Source organism: Myodes glareolus, chromosome 5 (genome assembly GCF_982192425.1).
Source record: "Myodes glareolus chromosome 5, mMyoGla1.1, whole genome shotgun sequence".
Classification (NCBI taxonomy): Eukaryota; Metazoa; Chordata; class Mammalia; order Rodentia; family Cricetidae; genus Myodes; species Myodes glareolus.
The window spans coordinates 62,815,994-62,839,683 of record NC_142030.1 but is presented as its reverse complement, the minus strand read 5'-3'; the positions used below and the strand labels follow the sequence as shown (position 1 = coordinate 62,839,683).

The window sequence follows — 23,690 nt, the reverse complement described above, 5'->3', positions numbered from 1 at the left end:
ATCGTTACTGGTGCAATAAAAACTTAACTGCAATAAAAAACCTAATAGCACATGTTTGTGACTATCATTTTGAAGTCACTCGATTCATAACTGGAATGCCACAAAAACAACTCCCTGTTAGCCCAGAGGGAAAAAAAAAAAAGAAAGAAAGTAAAGGGGAAATTCAGATTAGTCACATAGAAGTTCCCCCGCCTGCAAAAGCTGCAGAGTTAAAACTGAGAGAGTCTGCCTCACTCCTTCAATTGCCTGTTGTCTCAGGTTCTGGGACCTTTGTCTATCTTCTGACCCACAGGCTTGGCTGTGCCCTTATCTTCTCTGTGGTAAAGACCAGTCTTCCCCAGGTTCCCCTTCCCCAGATCTGCACCTTTTCTGCACACAGACTGTGAAGATGGAAAGGGAAGGGGTTCAGCCCCTGGACGAGCATCTGGAAAGTGGATCAAGGCCAAGAATCAAGTGGAAGAAGCTATCGATGGTGGTCTCTGGGATTCAGGGAGTGGGGCTGCTCCTATGCCTGCTCTACATTTGCCTGCACCTCTATCCTTCTCCGGTAAGATACATCGCTGGGTGTCGCTTCTTCTCCAGCTCTTGCTGAATGGCAGTTACAACAGCTGCAGTTTCCTGGAAATAATCGAACGCTAAAACTGGTGAGGGCCCTGCCATTGCCACCAGGTGATTGTAATGTGTGGTCAGATGCCCTTTGGTGTTTCCTTCCCGTCCTAGCTCAACAGGAGCAGAGGCAGGGCAGGCTGAAGGGCAGAGAAACGCTGCTTTGCCCTGCTTTTAGGTTAGTTTTTTTTGTCTTTTTCTTTGTAATGTAAAAATCCAAATGTGTCTTGGTGAGCTGTCACCCTGAAGCTTTGGGTCACTGCTTTGCCTATCCTTCTTGGTAACAACTATCAAACCAAGGAATCAATACAAAGAAGAGATCAGTAACAGATGTTCTCATACGCACCTACAGATATTCAAGAGACCTGATTCTTTGATAACCCTGAAGGTGTCGATATTCGGCCCTTTCCCATCACTGGCTTTTTATCTGAAGGCTGCAACATGTGTATGCATATCTGTTGGTGTATGTGCTCATATGACTTCATCTCATAGCCATTTTTTTCTTTTCTTTTCTTTTCTTTTTTTTAATGTTCTTCATTGTAGAAGGTAACTAACTGTCTGAAGTCTCCCTTGAACCTCCTTTTGGATCTGGCTTTATAGTTACTTCCTTAGTGTTTGCTTTATCTCAGGAAATCTTTCTGTGATAGATGACAGGCAAAATGGAACTTATTTTTAATGGACATGTCAGAGGTACAGCTACCTCAGATTAAACCAGGATATGATGAAGAGTCCAGGCAAATGCCTGGGCTTGTCTTTGTTTACAGGAAGTGGGGTTTTCAGTATATAGAAGCTGGTGGGAGTGTATGTGTTCACGACTGCTGAACCGTGTCGGGTGCTTGCCACTTGTGTCTACAAACTCCAGAAATGTAGCTGGCATGTCTTTCTTCATTCTAAATGGGGCATTTTATGAACGCAGAATAGGTTATTTACATAACTACAGAGAGTATAAATTAGAAAGTGTACGTTCAAGTCTGCTTTACCAATTAGAGCACCGCCGTACTGGTCCTCTTTCCTCAGGACTCTGGATGACAAGGAGTCACTTTGCGGAGAAGGCACCAGGGTAGAGTTCTGTGTCCATGGTAGGATGCCTAAGATACAGACCGGAATTAGGTTCTTTTGAGAAGAAAACAAACAGAGTAACCAAAAATAGACTAGCTGAGTGCGTTGAATAGGTCAGGGAGTCTTGGGCTGTGTGTTTCCTTACTCTGTGGGTTGATGAAGACAGGATACAAGGCCCCAGTCAAGGGTAACCAGGCACACAAGGGCATTGGGGAAGAAGAAGAGGGAGCAAAAAGTGAAAGAGGCATAAAGGGCTGGTGCCTGGGGCCTCTGTGTTCGGTGTCCCCCCAGGGCATGGAAAGAATAGGGGTCCTTTATTCACGTCACCAGCAACTCTATAGCAGAGGTGGGGAATCAAACCAAAGCCACATCTCTAGGTCCTTGAGTTAAGCTGCAATCTAGGAGGGAATTGGTTTTCTGGCGTCTTGGCTCAGAAATAGAATCAGAAGTTAGGAGAGGTACATCGAACATTGACACTGTCTGCTCATGAAATAAGCAACCTGATGGCTCTTGATAGAGATGGTCTGGGGGCTTAGTTATCTAGTACTTTTACACTGTCGTAGGACCTGGGCAATGCTATGAATCCTTCTCTTTAGTCTCACTTATTAAGGGGAGGAGAGCATAGTCAGGTTGAATGTATTTGCCCTGGAACTTGGTCAAATTGTATTGATGGAGGAGAGATGAGAGGGGAAAGATAGTATCTCTGACAAAGGGGCCGGTAACACTTGAGAACACCGATGTTTGGTGTTGTGGTTGCGGGTGGATCAGGTGGTGGGGATGATGCAATTAAAGCTCTCCTGGGAGACACATGTTACAGTGCTGTGTCAGGGGAAACTGAATTGCAAAGCATATTCTATACCAGGAAAACTGTCTTTTTTTTTTTTCCTGTTGTGAGAGCAAAGTATTTTGAAAAAAATCCTGTCTCTCCCCCTTATTTCTTAGCTTTGCTTTTTAGCCTTAATTATCTACATTCAAGATTCTGAAGTTACAGCTTCTAAACTTGATCTGGCTGTTAAATTTATTTAGTAATAATAATTACTGTTAAATGTCATTCACATATATGAAGAGCAGTTTTTGTCTTTGGAATGTACTCTCCCCCATGCCCGCCACAAAAAAAAAAAAAAGGAAAGAAAAAGAAAGAAAGAAAGAAAGAAAGAAAGAAAGAAAGAAAGAAAGAAAGGAAGGAGAGTCTTCACCTGCATCTCGTGCAATTAGTTCACTTTCTCCTTTGGGTCCTGGTTTTCTCTTTGGTAAGCCCAGGTGACTGAATGAGATGGACACTGAGGTCCTTTTCAGCTTAGCAGATAATGAACATGGCATTTCAAAGAATAAGCCGAGTGCTGAAGGAACAGAAAAAGTGTGTTAGCAGATTTCTGTGCCCAAATGTACAGCTTTCTTGGCTTTTAAGACTAGTCTGGAAGAAATCCTATTTTCCTGCGTACACTTTCTTTCTGATTTATGTAAATAACCTATTCTGAGTTCATAAAATGCCCCATTTAGAATGAGGAAGGACACGAAGACTCTAGAATATCAGTGGCTTGAATTAGAAAACCAAAGGCTGCGGCTGCTGACCCTACACACTGGGCATTGCCATGAGGTACCCTGTAAAGTGCCAGGCTTTGGTCTTATCTGTAACTTTAACTAGGAAGCAATAGCAGAAGGAAAACTGGTCTAGGAGGTGAGAAGCCTTTTATCTCTATTATTTTTATTGTAGTTTTTGTGGGGGTGTATGTGCAAATGTATGCATATGTATGGGTTTATGAGTGCGTGCTTGCTTTGGTGTATAAGACTGTATGTGTATCGGCAGTTGCACGTGGAGGCCAGAGAACGAACTCGAATGTCATCTTCAAAAGTGCCTCCTCCTCTCATTAACAACATCTCTCATTGGTCTGGAGAGCACCAGTTAGGCTAGACTGTCTGGTGAGTGGAACCCAAAGATCTTCCTGTCTCTACCTTTGCAGAACTAGGATTACAAGCACACACTATTATGCCTGGCATTTTTATGTGAGTTCTGGGGATTGAATTTAGTTTCTCATATTTTCTAGGCAAATGTCATATCATCTGAACTATCTCCCCAGCCTGTGAGACACTTTTGTAAATTATATTTGTGTGTTCTGGGGCTGTTGAAGTCTTCCAAGCACTGTGTCACCTTTATCGTGACCTTTTTTTTTTCAGAGTTAAGGACTTTTTCCTTAACCAATTCCACCTTCTTCTTGCTTTTTTTTTTCCGCTGGGAAAAGCAGAAGTGGTTTGTGTCAAGAAGAACCAAAATTAGAATTTAGTTTCTTGGTGATGTTTCATATCATAACTTCAACAATTTATTTTTGTATTGTTAAATACTGGAAAGAGGAATTTGCCTTAATTCTGTGTCTAGAATTAGCTTATTTTAAATGACTACATGTAATCAAACATGGCTTTTCCTTAGAAATTATTCAACCACATATATAAAATCATTTCAAATGCAAGTAAAATTTGCTTTTTTTGAGCAACTCATTGAGAATTAAAAAAAGAACATCTGAAGTGTTAAATTAATTCATCATAAAGAATTTGAGGCTCTGATAGTGAGTATTAATGAAATAGCCCAAAGATTTTGAGGTTTTGAGGAGGTATTAGCCAGTCTTTTATAAAAATAAAAAATAGAGGCCAAAAGAAGGTAGGTAAATTGCTCATGATCACCTATGTACTTAATTAACTAGGCAAATTTGACTCCTATACTAGACTTCTTTTTGTCAGCTAGGGCATCGTTACTTTCATTCTGAGTGCCTTTTTATATAGGATACTATTGGAAGTATAGGGTGCCTGCATGGAGAATGCTTTGTTTCTGTTTTAAATTCTTTGGATTAATGGTCAGATTTAAGGTGAGGCAAAGAGGCAACAGACATGTGGAAACTTGCTCAAGGGGCAAGAGGAGAGGAGCGGAGGATGAAGGCTTGTCCAAGATGTCTGAGTATGTGTGAGGGGAGTCAGTAGAGCTGAAGAAAGAGACTAAATAATTCAACTGATGTTTGAGAGAAGAGTGGAATTTCCTACACAGACAGGAGCAATGGGGGAGGGGAGGCACACTAGCAAATCATTCAACATGGCTGACTTTGAGTGTTCACAGAGAGTGAAGGTAGGAGATGAAGCTGAAGATCTAGGCAGGTGTGAATGGCACAGGATCTTGTAAATCGTGTTGGAAAACTTGATTTCTCCTATTTTATGCCAGAGGGGGCAGTTACGAACACTAATGATTCTTCACATTTTCCTACTTGGCTTGGAATCTGAAACCTGGCAATACAGAAACTAACCTACTCTTCCCTGGCACTAGGGGGCACCACAGTAAAACTAACCATCTCCTAACATCTTAAAGGCAGCCTGCCTTCCTTTTTAACCAAATTAATTTAGTAACCTCTGCTGGTCTAAGATAAAACCCTCTTCCCAGGAATCAAGTGCTCTTTCTCATAGATGAGGAGGGACATTATTGGGAAATATTATTTTTGTTCTTACAGTGATGGTGTTTTCTAAACAAGCAATTTAGGTACATGTATGTTCTGATCCAAGTCTTTAAATTAGGACAGAAGAATGCGAATCGGAATTGGGTTGAAAAGTGTCACCCACAAAAGCACATATAGATACAAACACATGCCAGCCTATGGATATGATTTCCTTACCTTATCTTTGTTGACCGTTGCCCACAGCTACTAGCACTGAAGACCCAGGCTTGCCAAGGGGTTAGCAACCCTGCCTTGCGTCTTCTTTTCATTTTGGTAACAACGACCTCTGTGCTCTACAGTCTCAAAGAGCATGCCACTTTCTTCCCATTTCAGGGGTTTTGTGCTCCTGGAAAATGAGCACTAATATTTTGTGATCATGTGAGTCAGAGGAGCCACCACAGGGTTATTATGACTTAACAGTAAAAAGAAAATGACGACAGCAAAACCCCTGGCTGTGATGTAGCACGCATCTCTCTCCATCGCCATTGATGAAATAGACAGAAGAGTTAGTTTGAAACTGGAATCTCTAACATCCCGTGCTTTGCTAGTTTTGATGCTTTCCAAATGAAGAAGCAGAAATACTTCAGAAATACAGAAGATCACCTGAGACTTCAGGCAGAGGCGTTGAAGTGTTACTAAGTACCCAGTGAACCAGGAACCAGACGTCTGGCTTGTTCCAAGCTTTTAGCTTCATGACCCTGAGCCAATTCCCTGCATTTCAGTTTAAGACGTTTGAAATTGGAACTTGGTTGGGAGGATCACCCATTTGAGAACCAAGCTTCACAAATGCCAAGATTATTATTGCTATTCATGGGCATATTTACATAACCACACTGCTGCATAATCATTTACTTTGTAGTGGGTGTGTGTGGATGTCAATGCAGACATTCAATTACATTCAACTGCAGCTCATAACTCAGCAGGCATACCATGCTAAGATTAATTATAGCTTCATAGACTTGATTTCTGTATTGTAAACTTGGGAATTAAAAAATCCACCTTGGAAAGAGCTCTGTTTTCTTCCTTTCTTTGTTTTAAACGTAGAGTTCTAATTAAGACTTGTTTATGGCTGTAGTAGAGAATAAAAGCAGACAGAAGGGGGATGGGGGAATTATGAAGCTGTGAAGTGTTATTATGTTCAGGGTCTGGCTAAATGTGGGGTTCAGACGTCTGGCATTCAGGGTTGGAGAGATGGCTTAGTGGATAAGCGTGCTTGGTGCTATTCTGAGGACTTCATCTGGTTCCTGGCACCCCTACCAAGTGGCTCATAGCCACCTGGGATCCAGTTTCAGGAGATCTGACCTTCGTCTGGCCTCTGTGGGCACGGTGCACAAAACCTCAGGCAGGCACATGCATATAAATAAATAAGTCAATATTCTTTTTGGAAAAAATCTACAGTTACAGGATTACAATACATGGAGCATGCTATTTCAGTTTTTTTGAGGTTCATTCTCGTTTTCCAATTCTCCAGAGACTTGGCTGTTGAACAGCAGAAGATTATGTGGTCTGGCTCACAACATTGGAAACACTGAAATGACTCATCTGAGATGTCCCATAGGTGCATCAAGTTGTACAATTTTGCCTTTGATAACAATTTGTATTTTTGTATTTTTTTTTTTTGAGACGGGGTTTCCTTGTGTAGATTTGGATCTGTCCTGGAACTCGATCTGTAAACCAGGCTTCCTCTGCCTCCAGAGTGCTGGGATTAAAGGTGTGTGTTGCCACCACCTGGCTCTTGATACCATTTTTAAGTATGCCCACTAACTTACGAAGATAGAAAAAGAGACTCTCGCATTAATTATTTTCACATTGTTTAATAAATATTATGGATAAAAGCCTTAATTACAAAGTATAGCATTGTGTTGGTGGGAAACATATTGAGGACTCCGGTGTGTTTAAGTAATAGACACTGAGGGCAGGGCTTCCCTGCAGGCAGCAGCAGCAGGACCCTGGAATTCAGATAAGTAGGCAGACAAAGGTTTTAATAGTGACAGTTAATATTAGAAAGTATAAAGAAACATTAACATAACCAGCAAGGGAGGAAAATAAGGCCTTGCTGCTTTGTAAAATCAATTGCAAAACATATGTTTAGTCTCTATAAAACACCAAGTCAAGTAATTAATGTGATGCTATGTTATGTGATTTCTACACTACCTACAAATGCACATTCAACTGCTCAGTGGTTTCCTGGGGGCATCTGTAGTTCGGTATCACAAACTGAGAGGCTATAATTGACAAGACTTGGTCCTCACAGTCCTGAAGGTTGGAGATGCTGGAAAGGTCATGCTCTTGCTAAAGGCTCTAGGCAGGAATCCTTCCTTACTTCTTTCTCACTTTGAATGGTTGCCAAAAATCCTTCAGGTTCTTTGATTTCACAGCAACCTCTACCCTTCACATGGCTACCTTCTTGTTTTGGGGGAACCTCTCTTTTTCTTTGAAGAGAACCAGTCATGTTAGATCTAGGACCTACCCTAATGCTGTTGGTGTCATTTTGACTGCTTATATCTGTAAAAACTCTGTTTATATCTATTTCCAAATAAGGACACATTCTGAGTTTTAGGCAGACTTGCGTTTGAAGGGCATGCTGCTATAATCTTGGGATTTTATCCTTCATTATTTATCTTCGTCAACCTCATTTTCCCCCAGAGCACATGCCGAGTTCAGCCTTGTGCCGATGAATCTCGGCAGCTCACTGCACTAGGTATGCCCTGCCCTTGACTGTTCATTACTTACCAGTGGGAGATCTCTTCTCAGGAGGAAGGGGGGCTGGAGCTTTTCTTAAGTCCGCATGGTCTGTGTTAAGATCTGTGTTCCAGAAGGTCTCATGATACACTGTTTGGAGACTAGTCTTTGGGATTCTGTGACATGACTTGATGAACTTCTGCAATGGAGCTGTCACGAGGTGCTGCAGTGCAGTCATTTTGTTTGAGGGTGGACATAGAGATGAGGATATTAAAAGGCCAGAAAGGGAAAGAATTTGTTCTAGACTCAGTACAGAAACCAGGAAATCCCTACTGTTGTCTGATGCCCAGCCCCATCTACTAGATTGCCTTTTTAAGCAGTGGTCCCTTCTTATATAGTATGTGAGATTAGAAATGGGTGACTCCCAGTAGAAGATACCAACGGCAGGGCTTTTGCTGCTTTCCTTATATTGAAAGATGTCCAGGACAATTTCAACCATCATGGGCAATGGACAGTGTTACAAGAGACACTGTTATCTTTCATGTGACCACACAGTTGCTGGCTTAGGTCCAGCCTGGTCTGAAAGATGAATTGACCATCTCAGCAAATTTAATTACAGAATGACATTATATTTGAGGCCTGGCAGGAAGCGTGCTGATACAGCGGGTGAATTGTAAAAGTACTCTTACAGTTGCTTAGGTGCTAAATTAGTGCAAGAATATTTAAACGGAGACCTTCTCAATCACTGAGGGGGAAGGAAGAGAGAAATGTTTTGGTAATCCTTCCATCAGTGTTATGTGAAGAATCCCCCAGAAAATTTGGAGTAGGAAATCTTACTATAAGAATGTCTTGCCTTTGAGGATGCAAAGTATTAGTTTGTTAGCTCAGTCACATACTTCTTCATGTATTTTAATATTCGGTTCACGTGCATACTTTTGGCTGTTTTTGTTGTTTGGTTGGATACCTGAGATTACAGTTAGGAACCAGAGACAATGAAACCACAGTCCGTGCTCTCTGGGACAGAGAGTGGTGAGTTCCTCTAGGGAGTCACACACAGCTGGCACGAAGCAGTTTGACAACAAGAGTGGGGATGGTTAAAAGAGCAGACCATTAGGTTTACAGCAGGCTGTGCAGTCCAGAGGAAGGCAAAGCTGAGTTAGATGCTGGCAGTGAATTCAGGGTGAACATGAAGAAAATTTTTTGGGGGAGAGAATTAATGTTCACAAAAAGTTCTACAAACTTTTCAAAGCAAGGTTTACAAAGCCACTGCCTCTGTCTTTAAGAGAATGTAACTTTAGGGATAAGTTTTTATGAATATTAAAGATTTCTTGGCCAAGATTTTGCCTGTTCCTATTCCAATCATTTCCCTATACGAGGTTCTGAGTTCTTTTGATCAGAGGCAGAGCTCAGTCTTTGCAACAGGCTGCTTCATGAAATACACAATAAACCCTCAAGCTGGGAATTCTACTCTCCAAGTCCACTTTAGTACAGAAGTGTGAAAAATCCCACTATTCTTTTTTGAATAGCAGCTTAAGAACTTACTAGGCTGTGCTTTCACGACTTCTCAGATCTCCTCCGATGGTGGAAGTTCAAGGTGGGAACAGCAACTCTGTCACAGAGGAGGTGGCATGGGGCATTAATTGTCTCGGATTTCCCAGCCTCCTTAAGTGACTCACAGGTCATTCATGTGCCCCCTCAAGATTTTTACATTGTGCCCTGATATTGAGTGAGGAATAGCAAGCTCCAAATATGACTGCAGAGTCTACTTCCTGGTTTCATATGGGATGAGTAACATTTGCTCCTGGCACAGTTACCCCTCTTCCAGAAAAATGCCAGATGAGTATAAGGTCAACAGCATTATGTCATATCCCATTGAGTCAGAATCAGAAGCTCACGCTCTCCAAAGATGATCTCTTCAGACATTGTTACCTTCCTGGGGAAGGGGGATGAGCAGCTGGAGAAGGACCATGCATTGGATTCTTTCTTCTATGTTATTAAACATGCCAAGAAATTATGTAATTCCAGCTCCTCCACGCACCCGCTTGAGCTTGTCTGTGGGCTTGCTATCCCCTTCTCTGACAGGTACACCCAGTCAGAGCCCACGTGATGGTGCTGATCTTGGGATCTACATTGAGAACCTACAGGAATGTCTGCCTGAGGAGTTACTTTTGGAGAATTTCGGGGTATTTTTAAATCTGAGTATTTTGACCGTTATCCTCAAATTTGAATTTTTAATCTTATTTAGTAATAGTTAAAACAGTTTAAATCAGTTTTGCATGCCAGATAAATGCTTTTTTTTATGAACTATTTTTAAGGTATCGTGGAACAAAGGGAAGAGTGAGTATTGTAACTCTGAACTCAGTACCTTTTACTCCTTAACCAGCCCCAAACAGCTTTGGTTCTCATTCTCCTATTTCTAACTACAGGTAATTGTTATGTGTCATAGGGTGATTTCAAGCAGGGGAAAAAAAGGTGATGGATTCAACAAGATTATCTGAGTGCATGGCACTGTCAGAAATTCTCGATTCTGTTTCCCCTTTTCTTAACTCTGCGGAGAATGGCCTTATTTGGAGGTGTTTCCGTCGGCTCATAGTGGAGTTTCTTCGCTGATCTCAATCTTCCCTCTTTCAAAAGCTAGATCTAGGTGTTTTCTCCTTGTGCTACCAAACCATGAGATAATTTTGTTTGCATTTTCTGGAACTCTGGGGAATGCGTTGCTTGTTGATAGTTCCTAAAGTTTTCGTGTATAGACACAACTTTTATGAATGCAATACAAATTTGTCAAAACCAAAGAGTGTGAATGTTCTTTGTGTTACAAAGTTGAGTATCATGGATATCACATAGTAATATTTAGTTTTAAAGTATTTAGTTAACACACAAGTAAAGTGTTTCACTGCAAAATTTTTATGTATTTGTATTATTATACTTTGTTCTCATTTACCTCACTCATAGACCTTTACTATCAATCATTCCCATTCCTTGCTGCTCCTTTTCCTATTCCCAAATGGTCCCAATTTCTCTCTCTCTCTCTCTCTCTCTCTCTCTCTCTCTCTCTCACACACACACACACACACACACACACACACACATTCCTTTACTGTCTCATTTTCTCTTTCTCCTCTCTTTTATACTTTTCCTTCCTTCTTAAGGTCCTTTTCCTTTCTTTCTTTGCTTCTCTCTCTCTCCCTTTCTCTCTCCCTTTTTTTCTTCTTTCTTTCTTTTTTTTCACTGCGTATCCCTGGCTGTCCTGGAATTCACTCTGTAGACCAGGCTGACCTCAAACTCAGAGATCTGCCTGCCTCTGCCTCCCATGTACTGGCTGGGATTAAAGGTGTGCACCACCGCTGCCCAAGCCCTTGTTCTATTTTTATGAGAAACACATAAATATAGATTCCACATTATTAGAGAACTTGTAGTATTTCTGTCTTTGAATCTGGCTTATTTCATTTAATCTAAAGGCAGACGAATAATTAAAGACAAAGGACACGTATAGTATGGAATTTTATTCAGGGATAAAGAAAACCAAAATTATGCTATCTTCAGAATGGATATAACCTGATCTCATTATGTCAAACAATGCCTAATAGCTTGCTGCTGCTTTTAGTCAAACCATAAAATAATATCATCCATCTATGTATTGGATAGCTCTCTGGGAACAGCAAGCATTTCCTAAGCACCAGTCCCCCACTACCTACCGCAGTGCTTATTAAAAGTCTTCTCTCTTGATTTCAGCCTTCAGAAGTTGATGACTTAGCAATTTCCAAACTGTGAATTCCTTTTTATTTCTTTCTTTGAGACAGGGTCTCACTATATAGCCCCCTAACTTGCCAGGAACTTGCCATATAGATTAGGATGACCTTGAACTCCCAGAGATCCACCTGCCTCTGCCTCTGCCTCTGCCTCTCTGCTGGTGTTTAAGGCATGTTCCACCACGTCTGGCAACCCAGACCTTTTGAGTCAGGGCTTTGTGAATAAGTTGACCACTTCTACTTTTGTTTTTCACAAATTTCCTTGGAGATTCTAATGTATCTTAGAATTTAAGAACCACCAGACTAACTCCCTGTGGTGTCATTAGCTGTCCCCAGAAATGATATATACAACACATAGTCGGTTGTCAAATACCTTGTACTTGCCACCTGGGTACTGAGTTGACCCTGGGATCACTTGCTTTTTCTTCCTTTCTCTCTTCCTCCTTCGCTCCCTTCCTCCCTTGCTCCTTTGCTCCCTTTCTTCCTGCCTCTCTCTCTCTCTCTCTCTCCCTCCCTCCCTCCTTCTCTGTCTCCTTCCTTCTTATTTTCTTCATCTGTAGCAGTTCTGACACCTGAGGAGAAAGCATAGATTCTGGGTTTTCCCTGGGTGTCATCACAATAAAGTTATTGTTAATCTGCTGGAAGGCACCTTTTCTCTTCAGCACCGGTGCTGAAGTGGATACAAGAACACAGGCATGGGATAATAATACAATCTTCAAGGCAGTTTCTCTTCATTTCATATTCATTCATGCGGAAAAATTTATGTCGGATCTGGTGCCATAGAGCTTCAGTCTCCAGTTAGGAGACTGAGGCAGAAGGCTCAAAGTTCAAGGACATTGTGGGATAGAAAGTAAGTTCTAGGCCAGCCTGGGAAACTTAGTGAGACCCTCTCTTAAAAAAAAAAAGGAAGGAAGGAAGGAAGAAAGAAATAAAGAAAGGAAAGAAAGAAAGAAAGAAAAAAGAGAGGAAAAAAGAGAAAGAAAGAACAGAAGTTATGGCTCAGTGGTAGAGAACTTGCCTTACATGGACAAGACCTTGAATTCAATCCCTACCAACCTAAGCAAGTGAAGAAGAAAAAAAAATCATTGGATGATATAAAAATTGTAGTGGAATTGGGGGCAGGAGTCAAATCCCTTCACTTCCATGGGCTTTAATTTCTTCTTCTGAGACATTAGCTTCCACAAGAAGATGACTTCTTCTGTACCTTTCATGTGCTTCTGAGACAATCCTATGTAAACCCCAGACTGTACTCAGTGCTGGATAATTCTGGAATTTGATCTTCAATTGTGAAGGTGAGGAGAGACCTTCACACTTTGCAGAGTAAGAAAATGCTGTTCTGCAAGCTGTGATTGTGTGGAAGCCTCTGACTCTTTGATATCTCCTAGTTTCCTTGGTGTCTGGAAACGCCCTGTGGGTTTTTGTTCTTCTTGGTATTCAGTCATGGTGTTTAATACGTGGTGGTAGACCAGATGTCTTTGGATTGCTTCTGGAACACTTTCTTATTAGGCTCAGGTCCTTTCTGGGTTACACAGAGAGAACTTGATTCAAGGACTTTGGTAGTTTTGTTTTATTCTTTAATTTATGCTTTCATTTTTCATATATCAAATACAGCGTTATGGAGGATAAATCATAAAAATGACATTGACCTTGTTTTCTGTGCATCAAAGAACAATAGCTGATATTTGTTGACCCCTTAAATATGTCATGTCAAGTGTTTACTATTCACACACAAAATCTCATTCAATCTAACACCAGCCTTCAGAGACAATACTTTTTCTATTCCTATATTTCACAGATAAGAAACTGAAAATCAGCAGGCTGAAAACAATTTTCTATAGGGTTACAACAAAATAGTCTAAGTAGGGGAGATGAGACTCATAGTCATTGAAGATATTATCAGTCAAGAGTGATTTTGTTTTACTATAAGGTTCACTTTTGATACTGTTCTTTCTATATTCTATGGTTTAACTAATGTATAATGACACATATTCCCCAATTATAACTCCACTATCCCCAAACATCTCCTGTGTTGCCTCTACTCAGATGTGAGAGTTAGCCAATAAGAGGCTGAAACTAATGGGCCAAGCAGTGTTTAAAAGAATACAGTTTCTGTGTAATTATTTCAGGGGTAAGCTAGCCGGGATCCGGACGGGAACACAGCCTGCCGTTCCTTATTTTTACAGAGTGGCGCCCAACCGTTCCGTATTTTTACACTACTCAATGTTCACCACCCCAGGTCCTGACCTTGGGCATCCCCAGATTTTTTAGTCTGTATAAATTTGCTTCAACCAAAATGTTTTACAACTGGAATCCCGCGGAGCGTAGCCTTCGTTGATGGTTCTTTTACAAAGATATACAAAGTGAAGTTTTCTCCACAGCTTTTCATGGCCAGATGACTCACTTCCTGTTAGCACTGAAAATAATGGTCACCTTGTGGCTGCTCCATAGTTTTATCTTTTCCAAAATTTTTGGTTGCATCCAAGTATTGGTAGTTATTATTGCAGCTTCTGTAAGTTTTTGTATGAACAAAATATCTTAAAATATTTGTTATGGCGATACAGCTGTCAAGCATCAAGGATTTGTTTTGGGACTGGGCTTGTGAACCCGATGGGCAGAAGCTGATGGGTAGACATCCTGGAAATAGAGAAGAGAATAAGCAGGAATTCCTGAGCATTTGTGTCAGGCAAACTGCTGGGTGGTAAATGTTATTTTCCTTAAACTACACTGTTATCTCTTGGTGCCTTCCAATTGCAGTATGAAGCCTTATAGTCACTTGTATGAAAGTTGAGAAATGTTTTGTATCTTTTATCCAAACTCACAAAGCCAGAGAAGCCACAATTTGAATCAAATCTGAGGCCAACCAATCTGTTCTTTGTCTTGTCCTATCTGGTTCTTCATTCAAGGGGAAGGGACTTAAAGAAAAGAGTTAATTTAATCATAATATGCGAAAGGGTATATGTAAAGCTTGAGAAGGAGGTTGCAGCCAGGCCAAGCATGATGCTGGCTAGGAGCTGGGGTGAATGTCTCTGAACTGCGCAGGATGTCTCTGGGCATTGTGGGAGCATCTCTGGCCAGGGTAGGGGTGACTGTCTCTGGGCTGAGTATGAGGAGTGCAGAAGGAGAGCAGAAAGTTCTGGGAGCAGGAAGGATCACCTTTTTGCATTTCATAAGACTACCTGAATTCACTAGATTGTTTCTAAGAGACTTCTGAAGATATGCAAATTTCCACTCTGTGTGACCTTTGGGAGAAGGAACAGGGTGTTCAGGGCTGCAGTAGATCAAACCAGCGGAGGAAGTCACGTGTGCTTTCCTGGCTGCCTCTCGGTATCTCAGTCCCAGAAGATGCCCTTTTGGTCATTGCTACCCCTACAACATCAGGGCAACAAAGAGATAGAAATCTGCACACATGTACACACACTATAGAACCTTTTAGAGTCTTGCAAAGTCAGTCAAAATAATTAAACCTTGTTCAAAGTTAATGAGTTCAAAGTTGAGAAGACAATGTCACAAACCAAACCAAAGGTTTCTAGAAGGCCTAGAAGTGTGGCTCAATGGTAGGATTGGGGAAGCTCTCTTCTAGAATGTGAAAGCTACTGGGCTCAATACCTAGCACCTTAAAAAAAAAAAGGAAAAAAAAAAAGAGAAGAAATCAACCCTCAACTTTGAGATCAGAGATTGAAGTATTTTGTGAACTGGGAAACCTCCTGCTCCCTTCATTTGTAGGTAACTTGTTAACTCAGAGTTGCCACTCTAGTTTTGCTTTTGTGTTTTGAGATACAATCTTACCGTGTAGTTCTGGTTACCTGGAACTCAATATAGAGACCAGGATAAGATCCATCTGCCTCTTGTACTGGGATTAAAGCTTTGTGCCATCACACTGGACTAGTTTTATTTTATTTGCTTGTTTCCTTATTTGCTGTTATTGTTGTTTGAGGGAGTTTAAAGATATATACCATGAAAAGCTGGTTCTGAAATGGATGCCCACGGTATTGTGGTTTTTTTAAAGACGACAATCTGATGCCTCGGGAGCTTGTGATACTTAATCTATGACTACTCATTACTTGCTTGTCTGGTACCAAAACCCAGGAACAGCATGTTATGTTGAGCCCTGGGCCTCTGGGTAGATTGCTTCTGACAACGGGTATTGGTACCAACCAGCCCCAGAGCACAGGAACATTTGTCTAGGGAATTATAGTAGGGAGGGTAATGGGTCTTCTGGAGGTCTTCTTCTAGAACATGTCCTAGAGCACAAAGCAGCAGCACAGCAAGGGGTGGCAGACAAGACTCCCATTTCTATCCAAGTCCGTGTCCCTCCACATGCTCAGCACATTACATCACTGCTGTTCTTCAGTCCAGGGATTGCAGGGCTCGGGAAAGCCGCCCTTCCTCCTTACGCAGCCTGTTGATTTTAGTTCAGGAAGGCCCAGGATAATATTTAAAAGAGAAGTAGGGGATTCCTCATTGTGTGTGGGAGTCCTCAGTGGAATCCTCTTGACTGAGGCTAGTAGTCTGCCAGGAGAGTGGGAAGCAGGGATTCCACTGCTCAGGGCATGAAAACAAGTTTCTCCCATGCCTTCTATGAGGACATTCTGCCAAAAATAACCTGTGGTTGTTATTTCTGGCCGGACGAGTGGGCATTTTTTTCTTTCTATTTTCTCTGTTAGTAGGGAATACATCATATTGTAAAAAGGATCCCTACTTTTCCTGACCTCAGGCTTCAAATCATTTTTTTTTTCCAGAGACAGCATGGTTTCTTGGTGCCTTCTTTGAGAATTATTCAGTGTTCACAGGAACGTTTCTGGTTTTTAACAGATGCAAATATTCTTTACATATGGTTCTACCCCATGTATTTTACTTAATAGATCTTTAACCTTGCTCCAATTTAAGTTTCTTTGTCTTTACGGCTATCAAATCCTGTGTGTTTTTATCTCCAAGCTTCTTGTCCTTACTGTTTTACTTCTTACTTTCATGTGCCAACTTGGCTCATGTTAGGTTTTTCAAGTTGTTGAAGAGAAAGGAAAGATTCAAGGCGTTTGAACAGCTAATTGGCTAGTGGGATGGCTCAGTGGGTAAATGCACTGGCGTCAGCATGACAACCTGAGTTTGATCCGCTGAAACTAAGCTGGAAGGAGAGAACTGAGTCTATAAAATTATCCTCTGACATACACTCATGTGCCGTGGCATATGTGAACGCGGGCGTGTGTGCGTGTGTGTGCGCGTGCGCACACACACACACACAAAACAACAAATAATACATAAAGCTAATTAATGAGAAACTACATCTTTTAAAAAAGGTCCATCAAAGTGGCTCAGTTGGTTCTTGGTATTTGCTACTGAACCTAAGGGCTAGAGATTGATATGATGAACTCACATGATGGAATGAGAGACTGACTCCTGAAAATTGACTTCAGATCTCTACACACATGTACATACATACACACACACACACACACACACACACAGAGTTGCACACACACACACACATGCATGTGCACACACTAAATAAATTATTAAATATATAAATAAGCTGGCTACATGCAAACTGTGCTTTTAAGGGTTAGTTAGAGCAGGTTGTTTAGCCCCTTGAAAATAGAATGTGTTTACTCCTGTGGAAGAGAAAGCACACAAAAACTTCTGGAACTTTCTTTTAGTATGTTCTGGGAGTCTGTGCCCCTGGTGGAGTGGTTGATTCTCTGAGGGATTTTCTAATGAGTGCTGCTATTTAAATGGAGGATTGGGACCCTGTGAATCTACTTAGTATACCAAAAAAAAAAAAAAAAAAAAGAGTTTGGCAGACAGATTTCAGATTCTCGCATGATAGAGCAGAATTGCCATTCCTTATCAGAAGAGATGCTGTAGTTGTAGGAAACCAAGAGCTGTATAGCCAGTCTGGGTCAAATCTTAAAACAACAACAACAACAACAACTGTCTTTTGTCAAGTATTTTTCCTGCGGACGGCTGTATTCATTTCACCTTTCTTTTTTTCTAAATATTCATGTTTTCTTCTTCCTTAGGTGAAGTATCCTCCAATCCAAAGTCTCAGAGCACAAGTTACCAGTAAGTATTACCGAAAGTTTAATTTATCTTCATGTAGTTCTTTTGTATATCTGTGTGGTACATGCATGTCTGTGTTTATGAGTGCATGTGTGAGTATGTGCTTGTGGAGTTGGAGGTTGGCACTGGGTGTCTTCCTTAATTACTCTTCAGCTTTTAATTTGAGACAGTCTTACACTGAAACTAGCTCATTGACGGAGCCAAACAGACTGGCTGGCAAACTCCAGGGATCCACTGTCTCTGCCTCCTCAGGGCTGTGCTTCTACTCACCACTGTGTCAGCATGCCTGGCGTTTCTCCCTTCCCTTCCCTTCCCTTCCCTTCCCTTCCCTTCCCTTCCCTTCCCTTCCCTTCCCTTCCCTTCCCTTCCCTTCCCTTCCCTTCCCTTCCCTTCCCTTCCCTTCCCCTTCCCTTCCCTTCCCTCCCCTCCCCTCCCCTTCCCTTCCCTTCCCTCCCCTCCCCTCCCCTCCCCTCCCCTCCCCTCCCCTCCCTTCCCTTCCTTCCCTTCCCTTTTCCCCCTTCCCTTTTCCCCCCTTCCCTTTCCCCTTCCCTTTTCCCTCCCCTCCCCTCCCTCTCTCCTTCCCTGTCTCCTTCTCTCTCTCTCTCTCTGGTGTGATGAACTGAACTCAGATCATCGTGTGCAGCAGATAGCTTACTGACTGAGCTGTCTCCACAGTCTCATGCCCATGCTTTCCCTAGGCTCTTTTCTGTGGTATCTTAACTTTCCTAGATGACAGGACCTGCCATTTCCCTTAAGCAAGTTCCCAAATTGTTGGAGTTTGAATTTGAATATTATTTTTTTTTCAGGGAAAAAAAAAGAGATTAGTGACCAATGCAGTTCCTGTCTCTGTACTTAATGTGCCATTCTTAATCCTCCCAGAAAAGTGTTTTTTTTTGGGGGGGGGTAGGAATTTCACTTTGTTTTCATCCAAGGATTCTAAGGCTATACTACTGAAAGACCCGTGACAGTTCTCTTCTACTCTAACACGATAGTGAGAGCTGGGGCGAGTGGGGCGGCGGGGGGGGGGGGGGGGGGAGGAAGAGGTATATGAAGAAAAACTGATACTTTGATCAAGAGAGTATCGTTTGGGTCCTTGGTCTCTGCCAACCACTGGAAGTTTTTATATGAGCTGTCAAGAATTTATTAAGTTCTCCAAGCTGAATGGGAAGTACATTTTGTCTTAATAAGTCATTCTTATTTTCGATTCAAAGTACAGCTCCCGGGTCTGGTACAAAGTAAGAATTATTGAACTGGGGTCTGCATTGGGGGCTGTTGTTTCCTATCACCAAGGAGCATGAGTCAGAGTAGTAAGATGTAGTTGGTTAGCCCTTCAAGACAATATTCAGGCTGATGCAGAACTACAAGAAACTTAGGCTTTGGGATGTTTGTAGTGTGAATTTTAATTGGTCTTAATAATAACAACCTGGAATCAGATATAGGGGTTAGTATTGAAAGATCAGAGGAGCAGAGCAGCCAGACACCACTTCTGACCTGTGCGGAATCTCAGATCAAAAGGACGATTCCGTCCCTATGAATCCTTAGACTGAATGCTCTCCCCTCGAACCCTCAGATTGAATCTACTTTTTTATTCTATGTTGATATCCCCCCTTTTCTTTCCAGAGTAGAGTCAATAATCTTCCTTTATCATATCTACGCTTACTTCTAAAAGACTCAGCAAAAGCTAGCAAAGCAGTTGCTTGTTCTGTTCTCCCCCTTTCTTGTCCTTCTCCCCTTTTTCTTCCTCTTCCTTTTCTTTCTCTGTGGCAATGACTCTTCCCAAGCTACCTTCCAGGAAATGCTGGTTATAGAAGGTAGAAGGAAGAAGTAAGAAACATGGCTGTGTTCCAGGGCTCTCTGTTTCCTGGGACCGAGCCCACTTTGATCCCACAAGTACCTGTGCCTGGCTGCATTCCTGGACTTGTTTGACCACTGGCAAAGACCACTAGACATGCTGTCAGTGAATCTGATTCCTGGTGCCATATGGAAAATCTCTATTCCATGGTCGAATGGGAAGGCATAGGAAGTGATTAAGTGCAGTTGCTTTGAGAGCTAATTAAGAGATGGTAGGACTATGGCAATGAAGGCCCCGTTGTCTCGCTGCTAACCTTTGCTGTAGTCTATCCACTCAACTGGAAAGTAAATACCAAAGAGGCTAGCATTTCTTGTTTTGGAAAAATCAGGAAAACTCGGAACCTGTCTTCCCTGCTACATGTCTGAGGTGACAATGGCTGCAACCTCTCCACTCTGTCCACGGGTACAGCAGGTTCCAGACATTGGTACACCACAGTGCTCCTTTGCTTTCCTTCCAAAATCTCCTTCCCTATTAGTTTTCTCTTCACCTGATCTAGCTGTATTGGAAGGTTCTTGTCGCATATTTTGCTTAGGAATAATCTTGTTTTCAATTCTTTTTAGGGTGTGAGAATGGGAGACTATTCATCAGCCTACCCAGGAATGAGTATCAAACCATGGAGGTGAAGAACAACTCGATTGCCATCACCTGTGATGGGCTTTATCTCATCTACATGAAGGGCTCTTTTTTCCAGGAGGTCAAGATCAACCTTCATTTCCGAAAGGGTCGAAGTCCCGTCCCTCTGCCCATGATTAACGATGGTCAAAGGGTTGACTTCACTTTGGTAGCCTCTTTGGCCTTCAAAGATATAGTTTACTTGACTATAAATGCTCCTGATACTTCCTGCGAAAACCTCCAGATAAATGATGGGGAATTGTTTGTTGTCCTGCTAACACCTGGTGGATTCTGTGCCCATTGACGATCTCATGATAACACCATGAACCAGGTGCCACTGTGAATTCCACTCTGTGGGTGGGCAGGACACAGGTTTCTTCTTGGGAGAGATGAGTCCATCCAGTTCAACCGTAGGAGATGTGACCAAATGCAGATCCTACCCTACTTCCTCACTCAGGGATATTTAAAACCTGTCCTACGGGGCAGTTGACCTCACAATCCCATGATTGCCTTGAGCCTACTAAGAGACCTTCTGGGAATGAGAAAATAAATGTCTCTTCAAGATACATTGTTTCTGCTGGTCAGAAGATTATTGTAAAAAACTTTTGTCACTGAAAACAGCACTTGGCTACTATTTTCTAGACTTTCGGCATTGTCAAAAGAAAGAGCAAGGAATGAGTGGCTATGAATCTGGAAAAGGGTGGTGTCCACCAACCAGTGACAGCTGAAGTGCCCTCTCCAAGGCTAAAGTGATTAATGTTTACAAGTTGCTGAAAGCCCTCTTTCATTTTATGGGTGCTCAGAAGGAAGAGCGCCCTGTGGAAACCAGGACTGGAAGACAGCTGTTTAAGTGACACTCTGGGTCTCCTGCTATCGCTTTTCTTTCTTGGCCTCCAAACACACATAATAGAAAACTCCCTTTGAAGAACTCTCCTGGGGCTATGATTCCACCCAAAAAGTCTCATCGGTGGTGGAATAGTTCGCCCCTAAGGTTATTTTTATTATACAGAATAATAGTGAACTGGATGTTTCAGGATGAGGATTTTCACAGTCTGAAGACTGATTTATAAGTTCTCTCTTCCAAAACTTCCATATAAATTTTTGATAAATTTTTACATTGTAGTATTTTCTGGCCATTTTCAATAGCAGATACAACGCATCACAAAATCTCTCTAGATGATTCTGTATCCCCCTAAGGATTACACTGTGTTACAACAAAGCAATTATCTCTTGAACCTCCAGGAAGCTTGAAGTCTATTAATCTTTGTATTAAGTAAGCTAGTTCAGTTATATTTGGTTTTTTATCTGATAATTTTGTATTTTCTCTTAAGCGTCGATCTATAATTATATTCCCCACTCTGTTTCAATCTGTTATGAAAAGAGTTGGATAAAAATGCTACATAAAAGAGTTTGAGCATCAGATAACCATAGGTATTACTACTGGAAAGCCTACTGTGGGCCACACATTGGGCTGAATGTTTTACATTAATTACTTGGGGTAAAATATTCTGTGATCTTTGTCTTGGTGACTCAGGAGATTTGTGTGTGTGTGTGTGTGTGTGTGTGTGTGTGTATTCAGTTTTGGTTATTGACTATGTTTTGTAAAGTTGTTCTTACCTAATAAGTGACAGTTGAAAAAGCAATTGTTTATAACTATGGGTTAATATTTAAGAAAATACATGTTTTGCTTTTTAAGTTTGGGATTTAAGTCTGTTTGTTTTTACAGATGTGCAGTGCACAGGTCTAATCTAAGCATCACTGTTCTGTTGGTTGTTGTCTTGAGTGCCATGGCCTCTGCTCTGGAACCTCCCTCCCCTGGAGCACACCTGGCCTGCTCCTTTTGTACTGGTCTCTGTTAACCACTCTGGGATATTGTGAGCATGTGCCAGACTCAATCACCTACCTGACTCCATGCGTGGTCTGTGTCTCAGTTTCCTTATCAATTCTTCCAAAGGAACAATTAACCCTGTACTTTACACAATGAAGAGATTCAGGAAATAGGAACTGAGTAGGAAAACAGGAGCCAGGAAATCTAAATTTGACTCAGTCACAAAGCAAGTGACCTTGGACAAATGGCGTTCTATTTCTGCATTCTGCTTCCCCTAGTAACCTGACCGAAAAAACCCATGAAATGTCTAACAGTTTGGAACATTATGTTCATAACATTAGCCTAGGATATCCCACAAGCTAAATGTCTCTGTGTTGGGTAACTTTCTCTTTGACTGAATGGAAGCTGTTTTTTTTGGGGGGGGGGGACGATTTGGGTTTTGTTCTTTGTTCTCTTGTCTGCTCTTCGCAAGCTACACATTTTCCCTTAGGCTTCTTGATAACTCTGTCCCGAAAAGTTACCCGCTGTTATCTACTGGCATTGTTTACTGGATGATACAGGGAGGAGTCTTTTTTTCTTAATGAAGGTAAAAAATTCCTTTAATTTTTAAGATATTAACTGTAACTACACACTGTATTAAGTTCCTTTTGGAATGTCAATCATAATATGTTCTTAAGCTTATCAGGTGGTTTCCTGGTTTTTAAGCCATAATTTTGTATTCAGTGCATTCCTGACTCAGAGAGTATAAATATTAATGTTAGCAATATAGATAATAATACTGTTGGTGTTTACACGGATAGAATAAAAGACCTTAAAATTCATTGGTGGTTAGAGTGTTGTTTTTCTTTGTGTTTCTTTTCAACATATCCTGATATGTTCCTCATAAGCATGAGGAGGGAGCAAGCTTTCTGGCTTCCTTGCCTGCCTCTGTCCAGGGGCTGGCTGAGCTGGAAGTCAGGGCCCTTGCTCACAGTTTACGGTTTCTGGCTATGCTCGGTTCTTTCAAGCATACAGGGGCATACAGGGCTTTTCATCTCACGTCTAGCCCTGGATAATCTGAGAATTAGGTCCCCTCTGCCTGGTAGCATTTACTTGCTGTCTCAAAAAGAGGTCACAAGTATGAGTGGCTTTTGTGACATCATATGGCCACAGGAATCTTGATATTTATGACTCTCTCTTCTCTAAGTGCTTTTTAGCCTTAGTTTCTTTGGACTCTCCTTCCCTTCCCCTTTTCTCTTTCTTTTTCTTCTCCCCCTCTCTTCCCTTCTCTTCATTTCCCCCTCCTCCCTTCCCCTTTCTTACTCTCTCTTTCCCTTCTCTTCATTTCCTTCTCCTCCCTTCCCTCCCCCCTCTTCCCCTTTCTTACTCTCTCCTTCCCTTCTCTTCATTTCCCGTTGCCTTTCCTTCTCTCCTCCTTTTTGCTCCCCTTTCCTCATCTCCTCTTCCCTTCTCCCAGCCTGCCTTTTCTATGCTCTACCTTTCTTGGTATTCACACCCTTTCTCTGTCCACTGCTCTGGCACTGGTGTAGTCTAGGACTACACAGTCTCCTTCCCCCTCTGTGACAAAGACCACCACTAGGAACTCAACAAGCCCTGATCTGGTTCCAATATTTAAACACTGAGAACTTTCTCAATGCTTTGAACAATAAAGCAACAAACAGTACAGTTTTGATTTTTGGCATGCTAATAACCATCTCCAGCGGGGGGACAGTTTCTCTCTCCAGGAATGTTCTTCTTTCTCAGTTTTTTCAAGATCTATCATTGGAATTATGTAA

The 23,690-nt window shown here is 41.7% G+C and overlaps 1 protein-coding gene across 1 annotated transcript; it reads left to right on the top strand.

Annotated features, from left to right (window-relative positions):
- The first annotated feature begins 259 nt into the window (after positions 1-259).
- On the top strand, positions 260-22,695 carry Tnfsf4 (TNF superfamily member 4). Its single transcript, XM_048421265.3, is given in 3 exon segments — positions 260-547; positions 17,584-17,626; positions 20,036-22,695. Coding segments are annotated over 3 exon segments (597 nt in total). The 5' UTR covers positions 260-388; the 3' UTR covers positions 20,431-22,695.
- Positions 22,696-23,690: the final 995 nt, after the last annotated feature.